The 24,666-nt window shown below is 41.5% G+C and overlaps 1 protein-coding gene and 1 long non-coding RNA gene across 2 annotated transcripts in view; one reads left to right on the plus strand and one right to left on the minus strand.

Annotated features, from left to right (window-relative positions):
* clybl (citrate lyase beta like) overlaps positions 1-19,931 on the plus strand; it is a 58,074-nt gene extending 38,143 nt beyond the window's left edge. The window contains exons 3-8 of the mRNA XM_051404656.1: positions 6,401-6,589; positions 11,229-11,330; positions 12,801-12,894; positions 13,747-13,914; positions 18,208-18,332; positions 19,635-19,931. Of these exons, the coding sequence (XP_051260616.1) occupies positions 6,401-6,589; positions 11,229-11,330; positions 12,801-12,894; positions 13,747-13,914; positions 18,208-18,332; positions 19,635-19,730 (774 nt within the window). The 3' untranslated portion in view covers positions 19,731-19,931. The remainder of the gene's footprint in view (positions 1-6,400; positions 6,590-11,228; positions 11,331-12,800; positions 12,895-13,746; positions 13,915-18,207; positions 18,333-19,634) is intronic.
* A 1,682-nt stretch (positions 19,932-21,613) lies between these two features.
* On the minus strand, positions 21,614-24,610 carry LOC127366004 (uncharacterized). Its single transcript, XR_007885276.1, has 3 exons — positions 24,497-24,610; positions 24,189-24,315; positions 21,614-22,100 (listed from the first exon to the last, which is right to left on the minus strand). It is a non-coding gene; the product is annotated as an uncharacterized LOC127366004 (long non-coding RNA).
* Between the last annotated feature and the right edge of the window lie 56 nt (positions 24,611-24,666).

Here is a 24,666-nt window from a genome sequence, read left to right on the forward strand (position 1 = left end):
CCAGGAGACTCGAGAGAAACTCCCAGTCAGGCTGCCAAGACTCACAAACGGGATGTGAGCTGCTCAGCCAGAAAATAGACCCTGTTCCAGCTAGATCAGAAAGACCTTCATTCCAAACCTTACTGTCTGTCACAGTGCATGTGTGTGTGTTAAGTGTCATGTGTCAGGTATCGATTGGAGTCCTTTGGGAGAGTATGATAGGCGAGCGAGAGGTCAGGGTACATAGGAGAGTGATGACAGCGCTGTGATTAGCATTCGTTGCTCAGGTGTGGAGAGGGCTAGTCTGTTGTTGGAGCGCATAGAAAGTGGAGGGATTGAAAGGAGTGAGTGTTTTAAACACTTTTTCTCATGCGTGGCTTTTTAGATATCAATATAAGTCATAGATTACATTTGAGCTTTCTCTGGTCTTTTGATTTGTCTTTTGAAATGCAGCTCCAGATACCGTGGGTTAAGGGCGAGGACTAAGGCAGAGCCAGGGAATCGGAAAATGCTGAGACATAGAGAACAGAGAGGCCCTCTCTCCCTCTCTCATTATCCTGTTACACTCTTGTGTTTTCACTGGCAGGGCCGCCGCCCGCACTGCTCTGTGCTACGTGGGCTGCGCAACGCAACACTTGGAGAGTAACCCCAGTAGAAGGAGTGATGATGGAGAAGGCGACGAGGAGAGGAAAACATGAAAGAATGGGAGGAGAAGGAAAGGAATGAAGCAGATGTTGGCACACGAGGGGGAAAAAAATAAGCAATGCTATACCTCTTATTTTGCAAGAAATTACTTAGTTTTAATCTTCTGTCTAATGCCAAGGCCCGTTAAGTAATCAAACCCCAGCTAGCTATTTGAAACATTGTCAAATTATGCTATGCTGCTAAAACAAATAATAACAATATAGATGAAAGAGATCAAATTGAAAATAAAATATAATTATATACAGCCATATCAAATTTGTTCAATATAAAAATGATATAAAGGTTACACTTGAGGAATTAGTCTAAGGCACTGGTTCAACCTGGGGGTCTGGACCCCTACTAGGGGTCGCTGAAAATCTATACAAGGGGTCATGAGGCCTTCTTGATTTTAAGGGGTGTAAGAAAAAGTAAAAAAACTACACAGTAGGTCTATATCAGCATTCAATTCACTTCTGTGAGGAAAAGTAAATGTGAAATAAATTGTCTAATAGAACAATAGCTAAACGCCAGGGACAAGAATTAGTAAGTATTTATGATTGTTAAAAATATAAAAAATACATCATACAGACAGAGAATTGTATAAAAAGTTCCTTGATCAGGAAAAAAATCATCCAAATCACTAGTTTTACACAAACTTCTAGCATTTACAGAATTCACCATTTGGGTTAATTATACAGTTTTGAATATAATATGAAATATCCATAAAATATGTTAGTCAGGGTTTGTCAGTTTAAGGGGTCACTTAAGGAAAAAGATTGGGAACCACTGGTCTAAGTGAGAAATGTAAACATATAAAGTGTAAAAATGTGATCTGAAACCTTGTGTGGATGCTTCCAGTCAAAGCTTTGCTCGGTGTGCCATTTATTGTCATCATGCAATTAGTTGCATTTTTCACATGTAGCCTCAAAACACATGTTTGCAGTTTACTTGTGTTTTCACACCTTCTTCACCTTATTAACACTTTGGTCACATGAACTGATTATGACTCACATGGATCCGCCAATACTTATTTTTTCCACACATCATATGGCTTCGGTTTCATTTGCACAGCCTCAAGAACATTATAGCAGAGCCCTAGGTTACAAAAGTCTGCAATCTTGAGGTCGGAAAAACCTAAATTTTGTAAAATGCTCTCCTATTTTAAATGTAGCCTACTTAACATGGTTTTGTTCCTTTTATGAAGCAGCATACACTGTCATATGGTAGGGCTCGCCAATATTATCGCTAATAGTACAAAAAATTATTATTGGAGCTTTTAAACACACACATTTATTTATATTATTACAGATATTTATATGATTTATACTAAATTTAACCACGGATGATCTACTGTATGGCATACTTGTGTATGCAGCTTTAAGATAAATGGGGAGGGAGGGGAGGGAAGATTATCATATTTATTGACCTGATTCAGCAAGGTTGCGCTGACTCATAATAGCAGAGAGCACCTGGTCAGTAGCTATACTTGCAGTTTCACCCCAGCCATAGGTCATGTTCTATTTGTTTATTTCTTGCTCCCAATGCGTTCTTTCCTTCTCCCTGATGCACATATTCTGTCACCCTCTGGTACAGAGGTCGGATTTGCACCCAGTGCTGCATCGGACAACGGCATTCCAAACTTCATTTAGTTTGGAGCCGCTATTGTTCTGCCCAGATTTAGGAATACCTGATAGGCTCACGATTTGAGCTCATACAGCCTTCAAAGCTCACTAATAAAGCCAAATCTAGCTCACTTACTTACCTTAATAATAATAATCACAGTTAAAACACACTTAAAATCAATCATTTATTTCAAAGAAGGCTAATAGAGACCTCAAATTAAGCATAATTAGTCCTGTTAGTTGTTGTGAGTAGTATGGACACACGTTATTGGTGGAGACGGCTGTACTGGGATTTGCAAATGAGACATAAATCATTAGGAAACAAACTGATGCATAATCACCAATAAACAAAACTCAGTACATCATTTTAATTATGCCGAGAATAGATTATATATCTTGAAGAGATAATGAATGATGAGCCTGGCATTTTCCCTACAAAATGGATACATAGCCTTGGGAATACATTTCCCAAAAAACATTGCAATGCAGCTTGTAATGAACTGTAACCAAAGAGCTGTAATGAGTTGCTTTCATGGCTAATTAAAGTGAGTAAATAGTGTGTAATAACTAGCTGTTTATTCTACCTCAGGCTGTCAGTTTTGACCAACAATGACAAGCAGGTTTTATGATTTACAAATTCCTCCTGCTCTATCCTGCTAGTTATGTCTTGTTGTCTGGCGTGACAGGATAACGGATAACACGGTGTGCCTCCAACTGACAAGAGTGAAGGCCCGAATCTCCTTCTGCTATGTCTCAGTTATCAACGTACCCTGAATTAGTCAGTCATCTCTCTCCAGCTTTCTGGAGTGCAGCATGTCACTTGTCAAAACCCATCCACAACGACTTGAAATCTGCTAACACACACACGTGCACACACCGACACACACGTACTGACAAAGACAGACGAACAAATGCGCACACAGTCGCACTTCAGGCAGGCAGCCTTCACCTGAGATAGTCTACAGCTCATTTTAAATGGCATCGCGAGTTGCACAGCAGGATGCAAAACGCCAGCTCTCGAATGGTAAAAAAACAACTACGCTCCTTGTGACTCATGATTTCCTACTCTTTTCACACAAAACCATAAATATACACTTTCAGAATAAAAAAAACACAGCACTCTGCTGTTTGAAGGCACTGTGTCAGTGATGTACATACATGTTGTTTTTGAGAATGCAGACAGACAATACAATAGTATGTCTTACATGACCCTGGTTTATGCCATTTGTCTTTTGTGTATGTTGGTGTTTCTCAGGCTATTGATACAACAACAACAATTATTTCACTAGAAAAATATATTTTACCCAATTTTTATGCCCTTTTCAAATACACATTTAATATTATGCAGAACTCTTTATTTATCCTCATTTCTATCCGGTATACACAGTAACTACCACTGCATTGAGATCTAATTCAAATTGAATGAAACAACTTTTGTGTGCGAGTCTACACCCATAGTCTGTCCAGAGGCGATGTTTGGCGTTGCTTGTTTCAAGCTGTATGACGGCAGGCCTGCGCCATCCATGATCTGATGCTGGAGAGGAAAGTGGTCCCGCTGTGGACTGTACACACATCAGTTTGGACGCTCCAGTCTGATGTGGTGTCTACAAGGCTGTAGCCATGCTGTGTCATGTATACACAGCACTCTGTAGGATCCTGTGCGTCAAGGCTCAGGCTGTGTGTTAAGGAGCTGACCTCGCTCTCTGGAAGGTCAGCCTCACTGCACTTAAAAAGCTTCTTGTGTGCATCTATGCGTTTGACGGGCCCTGCCCACCTGGCCGACTGCTCGCCTGCCTGCCTGCCTTGTGTGTCAGCTTCTAATGATGAGGATGATGGAGGGAATCAAAGAGGAGATGGAGCTGACGTCGGGGCGGGCTCTCCATGGGACACCAGGTGATTGGGGAGGGAGCTTTGAAGCAACTTGTTGGATGGCTGTCCATTAATGTAAAATATTTCCTTTTCAAAGGGCTTTATTCAAGCTCAGAGTAGCGGAGCCCATAGGGGTCAAGGTGTCTGGCGGAATAATCTATCTCTCGCTTTAGAGAGCGAGAGATAAAAGAAAGGTTAGCGCACAGTGACCTGGCCATCTCCTTAGCCATTCCTGGCGTCATGGTTTCAGAGATACTGTCGCAAAAGAAGAAAAGTGCATGAGACAATCCTTGCAATGAGTGGTCTCTGGTTACATTAAAAGAATTTTATACATGCAGGCAGCTAGTATATCAGGCTGAGGTTGAAGCTCCAGTCTATTTGATCTGTGAATGTTATAAACCATGCTTTTTGATCATTTCTGCATTGCTATTTATTTAGTTTGGTCAGGGATCAATGTGACTCCTGACATAAGAGGCAACCAGCCATTCTTGAAGATCAATTCTCTCCAGTCACCGTGAACTGGGGAGGGACAGACCAAATTTTATCCACCAAGTAGCAGGTTTATGAAGAGTGAATTATGGCTGTGTAAATCGCTCCATCCGTTTTAAGTTACCACGATACAGTTACAGGTCCATCTTGGCTTATGAGCGGCAGTCAGACAGAGTAACAGAGAGGTTACAGCAAAACTTGAGTAAGAGTCAAAGATCACAGTGCACTCATCATACGGTGTGACAGTCCCTCTTGTCTCATTCAGTGAGGCAAAAGGGAGACATAGATGACACACAGCAGTCCAGCCCGCTCATGACCCCTATTAAATCCGAGCAAATCTTTGATATGTACTTTGATACCATATTTTATTGATACTGGAGGGGTGTTCATAATATCAAGTACAGTTCTGCATTCCAGGAGATCAGACCGAGGACTGTTTTGTCTCAGAAGCTGTCCCGTGACCCCTGAGGGGTCCCCATAAGCTCTCATACAACTGAACCGAGGTTGACTCCAGTCCACTTTAGTTTTTACAAGAGAGTGTGATGTATGGGCTCTCCATGTTATATCTGTCTACAGTTTCTCTTTCATGCACACACCCACATTAATTCAGTGGTCTGGCTAATAATCATTGGCCTGTTTAGATATTCTACTCACTTATGTTTTCCCCCAATTAATCCAAAACATTTGCACCGTCAAGTTTTCATCAAGTATGAGTTTCCATCACATGGCGTGATGCTGCATTTGCCACCATCCATTTTAAAGACCTACGTTGTATTTCACAGCTTAAGCATCTTCAGAACTTTGCTGGTACACCCAGTAATCTCTCAATCAGTTTGAGAGTATTTCCCTTTATACTACCTTTTTAGTAGTATAAGGGGGGGGGGAATCCCAATTTAAGCATCTCCACAACACACATGCACACACGCACACCTACACGCGCACACAAACACTCAAAGTCTCCAGCCTCTGATCTGAACTGACAACTCCTAAGCTACCGTTTCCTCATGCTGCTTAACTCAGACCACATTTCTCCCAGAGAGCCTCTCTCCTCTCACTAGCCAGACTTCTCTCTCCCATTCCATCCCTCTTTCTCTCCGTTCTCGAAGCCCAGCATCTGGTTTGAATATAGCGGTGTGTGCTACTGTGTTACTGATAGAAGTTGGGACTGTAGGCTTCTCTTTGATTTTTCCATCCTCCTCATCTCTCTTCCTGCTCAGCTCATACAATGCCTGCATTGAGAGAACAAAGTTGAGTGTGCAGCCTCTGTTTTGTTGATTTGTGATACTGTATAAAGATGAACTGCGGTCGAGGGAGAGTGCAGATGTGCTGTGTTATTTTGTGTGGGTTATATGTTAAAGTTTCATCTTCATATTACTTGTTACACTACTATATTACAGATTCATGTGTGCTTTGTGAATTTCCCACTTTGAGCACACATTATTTGTGTCTGTAATGCAGTGTTTATTTTTATGATAATATTAGTAAATGTTATTTATGTAGTGCCATTTCCTTGAAGGAAATTTCACTTTAACTGCATTCTTGGACAATTTATCCTCTCATTGTTTTCGTGAATGTTGAATTGGGTCGAACAAATTACAATTTTTCAATCTTTCTTTAGCAGTTTTTGTGCTCTGTTTAGCATCCCTCACAGTAATGCTTGCTTTTAAAATGTTCCGTTTTGAAATGAGTAATTCCAAAGTGCAGTCACATGAAGTAATCATGATTTTTCAGGGTTTTTTTTCTGTTTTATGCTCCAGACAGAGGCCAGGGAGACCATTCCCAGGATGTTAGCAGAACTGGATCTGGGCCGAACAGAGAAGTGTGTGAGGGTGAACTCGGTGTCCAGTGGCTTAGCTGAGGCTGACCTACAGGTCATCCTGCAGGCTGAGGTTCTCCCTCCTGCCATCATGTTGCCCAAAGTGGAGGACATGCAGGAGGTGCAGTGGGTAAGTTACAAATATTAGCCCACCTTAGAAGTGCTCCTGTAGTGTTTTTTAAAGTCAAAGAGGGCTTAATGCAGTAGTCTGCAAGCAATTTTTTTCCCCGAACCACATGTAACCTCTTCCTAAAAAAACAAAACAAAACACCAAGTTGCATTACATACAAAAACTAAATAAGACTAAAAATACCCATTTCTCGCTTTCACCTCTGGGTGTCTTTTTTAAAATACACAGTGGTACTCTTCCACAAAGTCATGAAGTAAGAGGAAACCACGGGAATCTTCAAAGCAATCATAACAAACTTTTCCATTTCCCAGTAAAAGTGGGAATCAATCCCTGTGGCAGGACTCGGGGACAGACAGAGTGTTTTTCTTGGCTGCCGCTCAAGAAACGGATGACATTTCTTCGGATTAGCTTCAGAAGCCCGATAGCTTTCTGTAACAACACAACGTTGCCTTCTGCCGCTCCTGAACTTACTGGAGACTGCCTCGAACAGTGTCATGTTGTGGCTAAGAATTAATTTAATTGTAGTCAAAGCAGGTTAGGGTTAGGGGTTAGACAGACAGGTACAACAAATGAAAATATGCCGCAAACCTGCATTACGTTCTCTTATTATATTATATATAGTTTTGATATTGAAAACATATTTTAATTGTCCACATATTTTGCTAAATCTTCCCAGTTACTGACTACTGCATGTGAAATGATTGCCCACTGATATTGTTCCCAGTTTCTCTTTTGCAATTTGTCCATACTAACTGGGCCTGCGCTGTAGTTAAGAGGTGTTTGTCTGGGCTTGGCCATCCCTCTGGCTTTCTATAAAGGGGCGCTGTACGGATGTCAGGTCCCGAAAGGTCAGGAGACAGTGACATCATTAATGCAGGCCTTTCTGATCAGCTCCATATGGGTCACTTAACCAGGAGGAAGCAGGTTACTGTCTACCTCCTTCACTGTTTGTGTCTGAATATAGTTCAAAGGTGCTTTATTGATGTTCAGTTCAAAAGTACTTTTTGCTAAAAAAAAAAAAAAAAAAAAAAAGATATATATGTCACTGCTTGTTTTTTTTTTTTTCCTTTTTCTCTCTCTTTGCACACACATTCACATGGACAAGCAGTTTACCTAAGCAGTTTTCGAAGTGGCTGATTTATTTTTTAAGCTTTTTCGTTATTGTGTCAAGCTACAAACATTCAGAACAGGGTTTGGTGATTAAGCCATTAAGATTTGTTTAGAAGAAAGAGAGACATAGTCAATAGTGAAAGGTGGGTGCATGGTATGGCTTTAGTCTTACTATGCACGCACACACACACACACACATATATATATATATAAACACACATATATACATATATATATATACTCATACATGGTCTTGCGGCAGGAAGTTTTTAACTAGTGGTTTTAATTAGAAGACATCTATTTCCTGCTGCCTTTCTTCCAAGTATAATTGCTGACAGGTGTTCACAAATTCTCTCCCTCAACTCAGCCGTTTCTCTCTTTGCTAATTTTTCTCACTTTACAAAAAAAGGTAATTTTTTTTTCGGCATTCATATCTTTGTTGTTAATGTTATTACTATTACTAAAATGTGGATAATTTCCAGCTTATGTTTTATTTTTATTATTATTATTATTTTTTTGCATTTTTTGAATACAATGTAAATCTGTTTGCACATTTGATTTACAGTGTGTTGGCTATCAGTGTGTTTCGGCATCAGCAGGTGCATGTGTGCTCCTGAAACAGAGTCAAGTCTGTAGATCTGGATGGGACCTTCATTGATTCATGTGTGCTCATCTAATCTCATCTTTGTCCGTCCAACTTTTTTCCTGTCTCCTTCACGCATGCTTTTCTGTGGGCCTGTGTTGTAAGCATGTGTCTGATTTTCTCCACTCTTGTAAGGCCATGCAGTAAATCCCTCACTTGTTTATTTTTCTCCCTTTTTTTATTGATATTAGCACAGGAACCTCCAGACTGATTTGTCGCTAAAAGATGGACTTGCTTGTTTCCCTTTGTGTGGAAATCTTTAGCTCTGCCTTTCTCCTCTCCCCCAGGCCTTGTGTGACTGACAGGCCTTATTGGGCTATAACAGGCGTAACTCCCTCCTTTGTCTGAGGACAATTCTCACACAGATTCGGAGCCGTGTGCATTCTTTGCCCACCACACTATTTGGTGTGCACTGGGACCGAAAGAATCGCACCCTGTCCCGCTCCTCCTCCTCTACTCCTCCTCCTGTCCCCTCCCCTCATCCCTTTCTCCGCTTCCCCTCTGTGAAATGAACACTTCAGCAGGCCGGAAACATTTAATCTGGCCCCCTTTTGAAGAAAATTAATTGAAACTTGTCCCACTATAGCCTCCTTTCTCTAGCTCCATCTCTCCCTCCTTCTCTTTTCATGATTGGGTGGCAAAACTGTCAGAGGGCTTGTTTGTAGCGTGGCTGTGAATGGCAGGAAGAGGTGTTATTTCTTCCTTTTTCTATTCTTTTATTTTTTCTAATTCAGTAGTGAATAACATCTTAAAGGGTCCTAGTTTTGAGAGCCATTGACAGCTAATGGTTGCTGTACGCGCCAGAGCAACAATGAACAAGCACTATAGTCCCTCTTATGCAGTGTAAATCAGGCCCTCAAAGTGCATAATAGCTGAAGAGGAGAATACAGCAGAAGGACAGAAACATGTAATCGGAGAGGCTAGGGGGCTTTTTATCCAGTGGTGCCACATTGAGCTGTCATTTGTTTTCCTCCGGCAGAATCCAAACAGCCTGCGCAGCTCGCCGCAGCCTTGTTAGGGTTTGCGTGGCACAGTGTCGTGGTGGTAATCTCTGCGTGTAATATCAGCTAGGTTTCCCCACGACGGGCCATATCTATCTAGTTTCCTCTGTCACAGAAATAGGTTTATCTACACCCTCTTTTCACACTCCCTCTCAGACCCCCCCACCCCTTCCTGTGTTTGCGAAGGAGGGGGGATATTATGCTAAGCCCCCAGCGTTAGTTTTTATGTTGCCATAGCAGCCTTGCTCCCACAGGGTTGTGACCTCAGATGATTACAGTACAAAGCCTATTGGGTCTTGAAAACCTCTTTGAAGATGAAAAGTCTTTGATGGTTTGTATTTATGCAAATCTCTCAGATATGATTTATCCAACTGAGATTGAATGGAGAGATGATTAAAATTGCCCCTATTTTTGAAATCCTTCAATGGAGGCCCACTCTTTCAGTTTTGAGAACAAGAGTGGTGAGTGCGAGCGCGGGGGTTATTTTGCTCTTCATTTAGAAAAATAGCAGTGCTGTACCTGAGGTTATTTATATCTGTCTTTTTCCTGGTGTGTCAAAGAGGGAGCGAGAAAAAGAAGAGGAAGGGGGGACATGGAGTTAGACATTTCTACTCTGAGCTTTTGGGCCCTCTCCTTTTTTTTTTTTTTTTTTTTTTGACTGGCTTTGAAAGGAAATATCTGACGGTGGGGGCTTTTGTGTGTTTCCAGATGATAGATTTTGGAATTTGGGCTACCCCACTGGCAGTCCAGGGCTAGCTGTGAACTGGTCTGTTGGAAAAAATTGAAATGCTTTGGTCTTCAAAGAATTAAACTTGGTTTTAAAGCCCTACTTAGGTGAGCTTGCATATTAGCAGGAGTCGTGCAGAATAAAGGCCTCAGCAAAGTGTCACATCACACTCTGATTGTTGCTCCAGTCTCCCTGTTCCCTGCCATGGATGGGGGGGGGGGACGCAAAACAGAATAATGTTGGAGTTAAACACACTCAAAGACATCCCAAATCTTGTTTCTTCTCCCCTTTTTTCCATATTTTGTTTCTTCTTTGGTTTGCTGTGTGTATGCATGTGCTCGTGCGTGCATGTGTGCATTTACATGTGTGCACATTCTCAGGGGAGCACATGCTGTAGTTGTGCAGAGCCTATGAAAGAAGGTAGAGCAGAAGACTTCAGACGCAGGGGGAACCCTGGTGATAATGTAAAATATTTCATTTCACCCGCTTTTGTTGCTGCTCTCCTGTGCTCGCTCTCTGCGCTATTTGAACCCTCATAGATGTGTTACTGAATAAGGACTGAAATGGGAACAGTGCAGGTAATAAAGGTGTCAAGATTCGTATCAAAAGTGAGTTTTTGCACGTTAAGATTTCTTTTTTCTCCTCTCGTCTGTCTTACCCCACAGTGGATTTTGAAAGACGTGTCATGTCATTTATGTACTTCTTCTTTTTTTTTTTCTTTTTTTTTTACTGCTGAACCGTTTTTTTTCTTCTTCCAGTTTTGAATTCACTCTCACACAGTAGCTCAGTATCTCAGTATGAGGTTCCTGTTTTTCACATTCATATAACTGATAATGCATTGATAAGTCCACTGAGGCTGGCAGCTACACTTTAACCACACATTCTACAGAAGAGCAAGCACTTGGTCAGAAATACAGTCCTCCAGAACATATTTCCTTTAATGGTCTGTGTGTATCATAGTCCATATATCGCACAGGCTGATCATCATAAAGGAGATGCTCCAACAAACGTCTAATAAATGTGGTGACTATGATTGTACAATATAGTGAGAACAAATTCATTTATTGTGATTGTTTTGGAGGTTTATTGTTTTCTATTTACAGAAACAGTGAGTGTTGTTAATGAGTCGTGCGTGAGATTGTGTGCCGGTGTGTTCAGTTTGTTGACAGGTTTCAGCACAACTTGAAAGGACGGGCACTGACAGAACCCATTCGCCTGGTCACCTTTGTGGAAACCGCTGTGGGCCTGCTCAATTTTAAGGTAAATTACAAACAAATCCCCCCCAAAAAACTGCCTGCGTAAGACATTTTGCAGTTTGTCCATTGTTCACTTTAGATTAAAGACTGTGTCAGCGAGCTGAGCGCTCCACGTGTCCCAAATGAAAGGGTTTCAAAGCTCTCGGACAGTCTCTCAAAATGAGCCTTTTGAGCCTTTTTTTTTTCATTTCCTTTCTCTGTGTCTGTCTGTGTGCGTCTCTCTCTATCCCTCTCCAGACACGCTGACATTTTTTAATTAGAACTGTTTTAATATCATCATAGTGGAAAAGTTCTTAATGATATTTTGGCAAGCATCAAAGCAGTTCCTGTTATAGTACCGCACGACCTTCAGCTACATGGGGAAAAGGGCATGGTTTTGGGCATTTGGGGAGAAACAAGCTGTCGTTTGATTCGTCTATCACTTCTCCACTCTAATTCTGTGACTGTGTTTGTGGTTGTTAGTATGTGCGTGTGTTTTGTTGGCAGGGGGTGCCTCTGTGTGCTTTCTTGAGAACACCCTGTATCTTTGCCCAGACTGAACCCCAGGTTACAGGCACGAAAAAAATCGCTGTGGCACAGCTAGTGGTGAAATTAATTTGGAGGCCAACAAAAGCAGGAGACATGTTCTTATTGTTTCACGCTCTTCACCACAGACAATAACATTCCAGATTTTTTTTAAATGTATTTTGCTTTCCTCGTTTGATAATAATTGTGGCCGTTAGTCTCATTTTTCTGTACAGGTACTAATATGGTATCTGACTTATATTTCAGTACCTCTTTAGAAAAACAGAATTTCTTGTAAAAATATATTTTTTTAATTTTACATAATAGACTTCTCAATGCAACAGTAATTCACATTTTTCTTAATACAAAATAGCAGTATAAGATCTTAAAATCAATACAGCACATAATGCAAAACATAAAATAGTCTGTTAATAAATTGTTGTAGAATAAGTAAAGAAAGATAAATCCAACCCAGCATTCGATGCCAGCTTTCAGTACTTGTCAGGTTTTAAAACTTTATTGTTTCAGCCAGTGACTCGTGTAGAAACATTCAGAATGGTACTCAAAAAGTATTTATGGTACTCGCCACTACTTAGATAACTAAGATAGTCTTGGGCCAAGAGTGAACAGGCATCTGTAGTATTACTGGCTGTATTGGTTTGTTTCTATTTATGTATAGTATGTTTCCATGCAGGTGGAATATTTGAAGGGTTTGTCCATTATTAGCAGTCTTTATGAAAAATAAGCTGGACTAAAAGTTAGGAGTTGTGTTCATTTGCATATTTGTTGGAGAGAATAAGAATATGTGAGGATGGCTGGAAAGGAAACTCAGAAATCCGGATAATTTTATCTACAGTCAGAATATAGGAGTATAACTAGATGTACCCTGCAGCATTTGTATATATTTCCATCTATTCATCTGTGTCACATTTTAGTCAGCTTGTGTTATACTGATACATATTCTCTCCAGGCGGTGTGTGAGGAAATCCGTCGACTTGCTCCCAAAGCTGGTCTCCACCATGACGGTGTGGTGTTTGGCTCAGATGACTTCTGTGCAAGCATAGGTAGCTACAGCATTACACCTTCTTCTCAACTTTCTCACTCTCTGTTGGCCACAAATATGCTATCCCATCATCCTTTTTCTGGATCTGTGGCGGAGAATATCAGGTTATATAGCGTTATATATAGTTTTTACAGTGTTTATATGGGAATAAATGTTGATTTGTAGATGTGGGATGTGTTCGTGACGGTGACAAAATGAGGTGTCCTGATATACAAAAATAATGAATGAGATGGAAGTGCAGATGCATTTCCTCTACCAAGTCCATTAGTTTCCACATTAGGACACCTCAGAGTGTATGATTACATGCAGCCTGTGACCACTTAACGTACTTAAGTACAAAGGGAGGATGTGTTTAAATCATTACCTATTTTTAAAGTTAGTTTGTAGTCCTTTTAACCCATGGTTAGGTCTGTTTTCAAAGAAGAGACGCTAAGAACGTTGGTTGAACTGCTGATTCACTCTCTTTTTGATATGTCCTGACATGAATTTCATGAAGCCACTTAGAAACAAGTACTTCATTTTTATTATGACATACACCAAACTGGATTTATCAGGAGACATTTTAACTGACGATCAGGAAGATTTGCTAGGCTGAGAAGTAATACTCAAATGCCAGATTTTGACTGTGATATTTTGAGTTTGATATGAAACGCTGTCAGACTGACATGCTGCATATCAGTGTAATTGCTGTCCTGGCTTCTGTCACTACTTCATTTGTCTGTTCACCACCCTCCCCATCCCACCTCCTCTTCAACCTCGTATTTCCTTGCTTATCCGCCTGCCTCCCTCTGAGATCTTAACTGGCACGTGACCTACATGATGTGCGTGTGTGCCCCCATATTTTTTTCTCTAGGTGCCACGCGGACGAAAGATGCTAGGGAGCTCCTTTACGCGAGGCAGAAGGTGGTTGTGACCACCAAAGCGTTTGGGCTGCAGGCCATCGACCTCGTCTACATTGACTACAAAGATGTGGAGGGGCTGAGGCGACAGGCCAGAGAGGGTGCTCTCATGGGCTTCACAGGTAAAGTTTGTCAAATCTGCCCCTGTCCCATTAACTAAGCTCACTTAAGGTCCTGACCTCAACATGTCTGTGCACCCTCTGGTGCCTCTGATTTCTGTAGTTGCTTCACATCATTCTCAGTGGTTGCTCTTTATTCCCCGTGCAGTATATTCTTCACTCAGCTTCCGGTTGCAAGCAGCATTCCGGGAATCCAACATTTTAGTTTTCTCTCCTCCTTCCTTCTTTCTCTTCCTATGTTCTAATAAGATTTCTAGGCGTTTCTTGATAATTGTTATAAATGTGGTTTGAAAACATATTGGCACTGATGTACTTGTATTGTTGATTGTAATGAAGCTCTGTGGTTTTAGAAGTGGCTGCTTGCCTTTCTCTTTTTTTATCACTTTAGGAGCTGCTGAAGTGAATTGTGAACAGCGCTGCCACCCTTAAATGCTTTTCTGACATTTCTGTTGCGCCCACCGTGAATGGCATTGTGTCTGCGCGCATGGCCTCGGGTGTGCGTGCGTACCTGCTCGTGTGCAAGCGTGCGTGTATGATAAAAGGGTGTTATTAGAAAAGAGTGGTAGCGTCTACTTTAACAGCGCTCTGTGTGTGTCTGTAGCCAGGCAACGCTTTCAGAATGTGTGTGTGTGTGTGTGTGTATGTGCGTGTGTGTGTATGTGTGTGTATGTGTGTGTATGTGTGTGTGTGTGTGTGTGTCTGTGTGTCTGTGTGTCTGTGTGTGTCTTGCAGACTGCCTGTAACAGACCACAGAAGGCAGGACAGCCTGTTCCAAAGTGGATATTCCAGTCATTCTTCCTTTGCTGCAGCAAATATATTTATTCTGCTTTTTTCATCCCTTGAAGGCTGATTATTTCACAATCTGACATATTTCCCACTGTGGTCTTGGTCCACATAAACTGTGAGAGGAAAGAAAATAATTGAATCTCATAATATAATGTTTGATTAACTATGTTGTAATGTTTAGATTTTTTCGTCTTTGAATGTGAGATCAGTGAATGGAGCAGAACGTCAGCAATTAGTCAGCCTTTCACACTGTAAAGAAAGGAAAGCACTTAACACTTTTTTTTTGGCACTGCAAAATTGTGAATCCCTGAGCACACTCTCTATGTTGCTGTGGCCTCTACACACGTTACCTGTACTTCCCATCATCAAATCATCTTGTAGCAGAGCTTCTTGTTGTCTCATACAGCAACTTATTTTCCAGATGACCTCTATTCTGTGGTGCTACGGGTTTGTGTGTGTTTGTGTATGTGCATCACTGTGTGTTTCTATTCAAAATTATTCAGCTATAACCATGCGTCTGTTTAGATGATTAACACCTTTTTACTGAACAATTTAACATTTGTCTTTTTGCAGAACAATTTACACATTGCAGTGTGATGTGTATATTCTGGGTAGCGCACAAGGTATGCATATATTACAAATAACAATCTGTCTGATTGTTTGCACTTGTTTGCATCAGTTATTTTTGACTAATCTTATTTTCATAAAAGAAACCTTTGTTTATATGGGGTAAAAGATATAAAAGCTAATAATGGAAGCAGGCGGTTGATAAAATAAATGGTTAGATTTGATATGGAACAGAACTATTCAAAAGCACAGGATTAGTGGCTTACAAGCCATGGGCACTCTGTATAATCTTAGTTAGTAGCTATTACTGGCCCGAGTGTGCTTAAGCAATAATACGGTGCAGCCAAAAGCGTCTACCTGTGCAGTAATTGACCTTGGCAGCACCTAAGCCGCATACAGCACCCATTAGCACTGAGCACAGAACGCACTGGCGAAAGACAAACACCCGGTGCTTCTTACTGGTAAACAAGACATTGTGAAGGCAAAATTCAGAAAAACCTCGACATGTATCAAATCTGTTGGGGAGGAACGGCATTCATTTGGAGGGTTTAATTAATTTCATAAGCATCTGGTTTTATGTTCTGAAAGCTACATGTTACTGCTAAGACTCAATGATCCTTCTAAAAATGTTTGCCTCCCAGAAATAGAAAACGGTTCCATAAAATTCTCTGCTTTCAGGGACCACATTTCACTTCCATCCCAGGGACCCTGCCCATCATTCGCCTGAGAGCACTTTGCTAAATAGCAATCCTCCAATGAGATGCCAGCACCACATGGCAGGCTGGGATTGGCTGGAGGGCATGAATGATGCATTTTAGGGGAACCAATGGGTTGTGACTGAGGGCACCTGAGTCACCCTGTCTGTTTCTTCGCTCTGTCATTCGCCTGTTGTCCTACACTGACACGTGCACGCACGCACACACACACATAAAGAGACACCCTCTTTGAGTACTTTTAAGCCTGCCAATTTCAGTGTGGAAACATGCTCCCATCTTCAGCCCAGAAGTAAAACAGGTGGCAGAGGAGGGAACACAGACTCCTCTTGCCTCAGTCCTCATAGAATGCAACATACATGCACATAGTACACACACACACACACACACACACACACACACACACACACACACACACACACACACACACACACACACACACACACACACACACACACACACACACACACACACACACACACACACACACACAGGTGGTTGCATGGAAATAGTGATAATATTCACAAAGGATAAGTAGGAGAATCAAAATACCTTTTACTACAGACCATGTGATGCATGCACACAACATTGCATGCATACATACACACACACACACACACACACACACACACACACACATCTCCAGTTCCTCAGTCTCCAACAGAAAATGTGCAGTCACACTCTCTCTGCTTCACACAAACAAACGCACACACAGGCCTTCAGGCATTCGCAGTGACAGACAAACAAGTGCCAAATGTCATATTTTGTGGTACGCATACTTCCCTCGAAGGTATATGTTAATCATAAGTTGCAGTTTAATGAATCATGTTCCCTTATCAGTAATTGTTTACGCTTTTGACTACAGTGTGTTGATTGTGCAACTGCTATGTGTGTGTGTGTGTGTGTGTGTGTGTGTGTGTGTGTGTGTGTGTGTGTGTGTGTGTGTGTGTGTGTGTGTGTTTTTCTGAGGTTAACTGGGGTGAGCGGAGCTGGATGAAGGGAGTGGGTTCTCTCTTCTCTCCTCCCCTTTCCTCTCCTGTCCTCGCTTCTCCTCCTCTCTCCTGGGCAAATTTTTGTGCTCGTGCAGCCCGCCCGCTCGGCCACCTTGAAGGATTTGTTGTCGGCGACAGAGCTAAGCCCTAAAGTGTTGAGATCCTGCTGGCTGCTGCTGAGCCGTCGTTCTCACCAGACGTTTCATAACCTTAACTTATCACTACAAGTTTGATCTGCAAATGTACACGGGATTATGTCTGCGGCGTTAGCCCACATTTAACTGAGAGGGAGTGGGAGTAGAAGGGGTGGGGGATTGTGTCAGACAGAGCCTTAACTCCATGTTAGGCTTGTGTTTTACTTGGATGTGGTGGTTACATTTGAAGCGTGTGCAACCACCGACAATGAACGTTTATAAAAATTGCACAGATGCAATATAAAATGCATTCATAGAAAATAAGGGTTTTTTTAGATTTACAAGTTTACTAGAGTTTACTAGTTAGCAAGGATGCCTGAAAGAATGTATTTGATATCCATTTGAACTTGGTTATAAATATAATACATGGTCCACGGGTTTATTCTCTGGCAATCTTTAAGAATTTAACTTGTATGTCTACTCAGTCTCTGTCAGGCTCTCACAGGTTGTTTTCAACTTCTGTCACATAAAGAGTCCAGAAAAGTTTCATTTTGACAGCAGGACTGCAAGGAGACACTTGTTATCCTTCATGAAGCACAGCATCCTCTGGTCCTGTGCTGACCATCTGACTCACCTCAGTGCCATAGGTCATACTGACACACACACACACACACACACACACACACACACACACACACACACACACACACACACACACACCTCAGAGTTTAGTCTCCTGTATTTACTGTTTCTGTCTCATTCCCTCTTTGTGCTGTCGTTCCTCTCTCTCAGAAACATTGCCAGCTGCAATCCCACCCAATTTTTAGACTTTTTCTTTTTTTTTTTCCATCCAGTTTTGTACAGCTGGTTGTTCAACAGTTTTCATAAAAAGATATATATTTTTTTTTGTTTAATCAGGGAAGGGTAATTGGTACAAACTGTGTTATTGATACCTCTGTGACAACTAGTAAAAACATTGTTGTTTTTTTTAGCCTGAATGGCTCTTGTATTTAATTTTACTTGAAGCCACAGAAAGCCTGCTGTTGTCATTAGCATATTTCACTTTCTTTCTCTGTGTGTGTTTCTTTCTGTGTTTCTGTACAGGTAAACAGGTTATCCACCCAGGGCAGATCCAGGCTGTGCAGGAAGAGTTCTCCCCCAGTCCGGAGAGGGTTCAGTGGGCCAAAGAGCTCATTACTGCTTTTGACCAACACCAAAAGGAGGGAAAGGTAATGTTAACATCCTCTCCCAAACGTAAAATCACATTATTTAAGAGGTTAAAAAATCATTTTAATTTCTCTTTCCATAGTTGCTCATTGCTGAGACAATTTAGACATGTAGCCAGAGATTTTATACTTAAAAGGAGTTATATATAAAATTGTATAACTTGAAAGATGGTTACATTATTTGCCTAGAAGTCAAGTTTGTATGCAAATGCAAAAAAGACCAGATAAAGGCACACTGCCCACTTTGCTTGTTCCTTATTGTTTCCGTCCTGATTGTCCTCTGGATATATCCTGTAATTTCAGTCAGACAAATTTTGGTTCACAAAACATTTTTTTTGATAAATTCAATTTAAGAAAGACTTTCTGAAATGTATGTCTCCAGCATGACCCAATATATGCGATATGTGTGTAGCGTCTGCTCTGAAACTTGGACCGATCCTCTGTGTGCCCTCTCACACACCTCTGTAGTTCCAGAGAATACATACTGTACACCCCTGGGTGACTCTCAGAGACAACATAGGAGAAGAGAATGGGTGGGGGTTGGGCCAATTAAGTGTACAATATTATTGTTCCTAATTTAGTGCATGGTTGGATCCTGTGTGTTGAGCTCTGTGGGCTATCTGCTGAGGTAATACACAATCTGCCCACACCTCTCTCCCTGCCAGAGCTGCTCCTACTAAGCATCGCCCGAGGGATTCATATCTTACCCATCCCTCTGCTGCGGTGTGTGTGTGTGTGTGTGTGTGTGCGTGTGTGTGGGTGGGTGTGTGTGGGTGTGCGTGTGTGTGTGTGTGCGTGTGTGTGTGTGTGTGTGTGTGTGTGTGTGTGTGTGTGTTTCTGTCTGTGTGTGAGTAAGGGGTTTGAACAGCAAGCAGGGTCAGTTCCTTTGTCTTACGACACGACAGGTGCTTGTTTTTCATAATTCTCACCCCGAGCTATTGACTGTATTTTTCTCACTTGTGGTTTTTGCGATCTTTTTAATGTAGCATTTTATTCTAGATTATGTAAAATTGCATTTTACATCCTGTTTTCTGTTGATGATTTTGTTTAGTGTTATTTGTTACAGATTAAAAACAACATTAAAAGTCTGGAAAAATCCTATTTTTATGTTACATCCCCATACACATAAAATATGTATTATGGTGGCTCTCATGAAGTGGCATGTTATGTTTTCCGTACAGTAATCTAGTTCCTGCGTCTGTAATCAATATCCTTCACCTGAGAACATTTTAAAGTGCATTTTCTGTGCACGTCTGGTCTAATGTTTTCTCTTTCTGCCCTCACCTCTGTTGTAAACCTGTTCAGGGTGCGTTCACCTTCCGCGGCAGCATGATTGACATGCCCTCGGTGAAGCAGGCACAGAACATCATAACACTCTCCGTTGTGGTGCCAGAGAAATAACGTGGCTGGTGAGAAGAAACTCGGAGGAACCACACAACTAAACCCTGACAGGAGAGGTCAAAGGAAAGTGGAAATGTGGCAGGGTTCATGATAAAGACAGCACTTTCAAAAGCATATAAACTATGTTATGTACAAATTGTGGTTTAAATTTAAGTTTTTAATAATTGTTGAAATGTTTTGATTAAATTCATTTGATTGTTATAGCAGTTTCAGGGAAGCTTTTGTATTGATTTGGAGTTTTGGTTTAAAATATATATACATTTTCAACTATATAAAATCTGCACATAGCGAGCAGCAACAGCACATATATGCGTCTTGAAACTGAGTGTCGAGGATTTTTGCCCTGTGTGGGCACTTTCTTGGCACACTTTGCAGTGTGTGCGCCATCATGTCACTCTCTTGTGTTTGTGTGTCTGTGTGTGTGTGTGTGTGTGTGTGTGTGTGTGTGTGTGTGTCCATGCCTTCCATCTCTCCTAGGTCATGATGAATGCACTCCCATCTCCACGGTCCAGGCAGCTGGGCGAAAGGGTAAACAAACACAACAAGCCACTGTTGTGGATCTATTCATTAGGCCCCAGTCTTCCAGTCAGGCCTCAGCCCCCTGCCCAGGGCCTGACTCACAAACATCAAAGTCTCGTTCACTTAAAAAAAAAAAAAAACCACACAGATGGAAGTGCGTAAACTCACGATTTAGCTTTTTTGTGTCAGTCTCCTTAGTAAAGACATGCAGCTCGCTCTGTGGCAGCTGTGAGCCTGTGGTCTTGATGGAGAAGGCGTGTGGCGTCAGACACACCATGACCTGTACGAAAAATAAACACTGCATACATGCACATGCTGCGGCCGTATTCTTTACCTGATTTCTCATTTAACACAAAGAGTTTAACTTGGATTTTCAGCTGTTGTTTCTAGATTAGGTTCATCTGTTTGTTTGTTTTCAGCATCTACAAAAAACCAACCAATACCTCATCCTGTCCGCGCTTCTAAATGGTCACTTTAATAAAAAGGAAAATTAACTCCCAAACAAGTTCAGTAAAGTCGTTTGTTGCGTTGTCACAAATAAAAGTACAATGGGGTCTCTGTGGAGTGCTTGTGCACGTCTGACTTCCAGAGACAGTGAAGTGGGTGTGATGTTGGAGTGAGACAGATTAGTGGCCATGTTGCTCCAGCAGACCAGGACTGAGGCTTTGTCTCTCTGACTGTGGATGGGAGGATAATTGGGGGGGTGTTGAATGGTTAATAGTGCCATTGGTGACCATGGTAATGAAAGGCACCATACCTCCCCTACCCCACCTCATCCACTCATCTCTCTCTCTCCCTCTCTCGTACTGTATGAGCTATTGTGTCTGGGGCAGGACTGTGGTCTGTGCCAGGCCAGGCCAGACAAAAAGATCGAAACCACTCCTGCGCCCAGCCAAAGACCCCTAACAGTAAGCTGTCTCTTTGGCATTTGGCCACATATTTCTCTCACCCCTGGCTCACTTTTTCTGTCGGGAATTCACATTCAGCTTGTTTGTTTGTTTTCACCCAAACTACTATTATACCCTGAGGTTGGTGGACAAAACTTCCATTATGTATGACTTTCATTAAATAAATCAACATTGTTATTTGGGTAGAGCCATTTTGTGAAGCTCTGCAGCCATATCGTGAACCCGGTCCACTTAAATGGTATTAAAAGATGTCCGTGGGTAGCCTGTCCTGATTGCTTAAATTATAATATGTCTATAATATGTTTTTGTGCCGTGTGATTAAAACAGGCTGTGCAGATTTTAATCATACTTTGAAACACTTGACTTTGACTTCTTAAACTTCCAATAATGTATAATTTGTTGCAGCTAGATCTGGTTGTAATCCAGTTTGAAATGTCTGCAGAAAAAGTTGCAGAATGAAAACGGATTCTTGTATGAATAAGTTAAGGTACAGGCAAATGTGTCTTTTAATTGTTATAACAATTAAATACAAATAAAGAGCCGTTCCCAACAGTTTCACCTTAGTTTAATTTCATGTTTGGTAATAAGTTTTATCTCCATCAAAATGTTAAAATTAAAAAAAGTTGGCATTGTGCGATCAGGTGTGATTCAGGACGTTTGATACTAAAGATGTCATTTTAATGTCCTCTCAAATGCTTAATAAGGCAGCTTTGTCGGTCCCTGTTGAGTCAGAGTACAGTAGAACTACATAATAAGTCTTTCTTTGACACATGGCTGTGAATATCCAGCACTTATAGCTAAACAGAGGCTCACCAGGTGACTTTAGTAGTGAAGGAGGCCAGTCTGACGGGACAACTTGGCTTTTCCAAGCTGCTCTGCACCAACAGGTGTCCCTGCAGACAGGAAGGAAGATCTCTAAGCAGAGGAAGCAGCACTGGGCATCCTGCAGGGACAAAGCAGAAAGGGCAACTCTTCTGAGGATGATGAGGAAATGATTTGGCCATGTTTAACAAAACACAACATCCCCCCAGTGTTTGTGTGGGGCACATATATTATAATGTTTTGGTTCCATCCAATAATCCTTCTCTTATGTGTTATTTCTGTACACCTCCTCAGCCCTGCCCTGCCCCCCCCTCTCTCTCTCTCTCTCTGACTTAAAGGTGAAACAAACTATGTCCTTTGGTCTTTAAGGAGCTCCCTTTGCTCAGCTTTCGTTGCACCTTGACGACTTTGCAATTCAATAACGTTCGGGAATGAAAAAGCAAAAGATTTCGGTGACATCTCTGTTGATTAGAGGAATGCATCCCTGTCTGCCTCCGCTGTGTAATTCTACATGACATTTCTATTATGTGTGGAACTGATATAATCTTCTCAGTCCGCTCGGCAGTTTTATTTAAATACATCTCTCCGGTATTCCCTGAGAGAGTAAATTACAATTAACACGATTATAACCTCACAAAATTGTGACGGGAATCAATTAGGCTGCGAGCAGTATTTCATAGCCCGGTAATGTGCTGGTCGAGATTGCTTTCATAAATTATGAGGGACAGCGCAGGCGGAGAAAATGCATGTATGCAAAACACTGTCAGAGGAAAATTAAAACGAAATGTTTTACATATTTTTCCATTAATCTAAATGGGACCCGTGTGGCAAAGATGGTTTTATTCTAATTCCCCGCCCGGGGATGCCCGAATAATGACTTGATGTTTTAATAGACTTCTAATGACAATATATGACGGAGTAATTGCAGCAAAAGATGATTCTGAAGCAATAAAATGCCTCGTTATTGGAGCTGCAGCACAGTTTGAGAAGTGTAAACCTATTAGCTAAAATGGCTTAAAATATAACGTGTGCAATGCTGATCAACATAAAACATTTAGTTTAAGCTAATTTACTCTGTTTCAATATTTAGGAATATTGTCTAAATGAATTAAAACATTTTCAGAGTGGCTTCAATAGGCCGTCCTCTGAGAAACTGTGGCACAACTATTACAGTTAGTTCTTAATTTCCAGGATATCACAGCCCTGAGGAAGACAACAAAATTCTTCTTTTTTTTTTTAGCCCCTCATCAATTATTTCTTTCAAAAACAATTATAGAAACGAATTAAAATGATGAGGAATGAGTGCTTTTACCTTCTGCTTAAATACGCATTTTGGGGAGGTAGAATTTGAAATAATTCATCTGCAAGAAAACTGATTTATGAAAAGTAATTTAAGAGTCAAATGCAGCAGATTATTTTTTGAACGAGCGGGTCATAAAAAGGCGGATTAATTTAAAAAGCATCCTCTGCTACTAGAAACTCTTCCACCTTTTTACTTTTATTTATCTTGTTTTCCTGCACACTGCAATGCCAGGCGAGCACACATGGCCACACACTATATTTATCATAAGCTACTTTATTCTGAATGTATGTCAGAGGAATATTTGTTAGATATTTTCCCCCCTTTTCTTTTTTTTTTATTATTGAACGCAGAGCTTTTTTTTTTTTTTATTCCCCTCTGGTGACAGGCGCACGTCCAGCCTTCCTTTATTCCCTCCAGTGCGTTTGCATGATATGAAATTCACCGCGGCCTGTCTGTGCTGCCTGAGTGATCTGGCACATGTGGACCATTACTAACTTCATTTGAGAAGACCTTTTGTTTGAATGTCCCCGTCAGCGAGGCAGTCCGAGGGGACGGAGCGGCGTGGCAGGAATCCGCATCAGAGATGTTAAACTTTTTTTTCTTCTCCACCTTTTATATTGTGTCATAAATCCCCTTGATGCCTCCAGTAGGCCTGTGGGCATCATGTTAAGCTAAATAATGTTAATTTTCTAAAGAAAAGGCATTTTCTATAATTGATTTAGCTCACATTAGTGCAGTTAAGTTATTTATTTATTTTAATATATGTGTCAAATTTGGACAATAATTCATTCACAACACCAGACAGGTATATAGAGAATGTGGAGCTGGAGCTGCTGCCAACCTGCTATAGGTCTATCCTAAAGGTGATGGGCGGGGGGGCGTCTATTCCCATTTAATTTAACCCACCAAACTGGTCCAGGCCTCTATATTTGAAGGCCCTTCATGCTCCTTGCAGAGTTTAGTTCTCGGAGATCCGTCTCCCTTAAAAGTCCAGGCATCCCCGGGGTGCGTTTACCTGGCGGGTTAATATGATCTGCAGTAGGTAGAGAAAATGAATGTAGCCTATTAAACAGGACAGACTTGGGCTGGCAGCATCTTCCCCTCAGAGGTGTTGCCTCAAATGCAAATTAGCAACTATTGTGTCCCACAGAAAGGTTCAATTCTAGTTCTATTATATCTCTAAAATAGGTAGAAATATTTTGAGGTGACTTTACCTTCCTCCACAGCCCTCCTCTTGGCCTGACTCCCCCCAGACTCCCTTCTCCTTAACGGGCTCAGATCAAAGGCGGACCGGCCCCGGCGGAGACCACTAAAATCCGCCCGCTTTGTCTGCTGTTGCCAGGAGTGAGGAAGGGTGTCGGGGAGGAGGAGGAGGAAGAGGAGG

This window comes from Dicentrarchus labrax, unplaced genomic scaffold, assembly GCF_905237075.1.
Source record: "Dicentrarchus labrax unplaced genomic scaffold, dlabrax2021, whole genome shotgun sequence".
Lineage (NCBI taxonomy): Eukaryota > Metazoa > Chordata > Actinopteri > Moronidae > Dicentrarchus > Dicentrarchus labrax.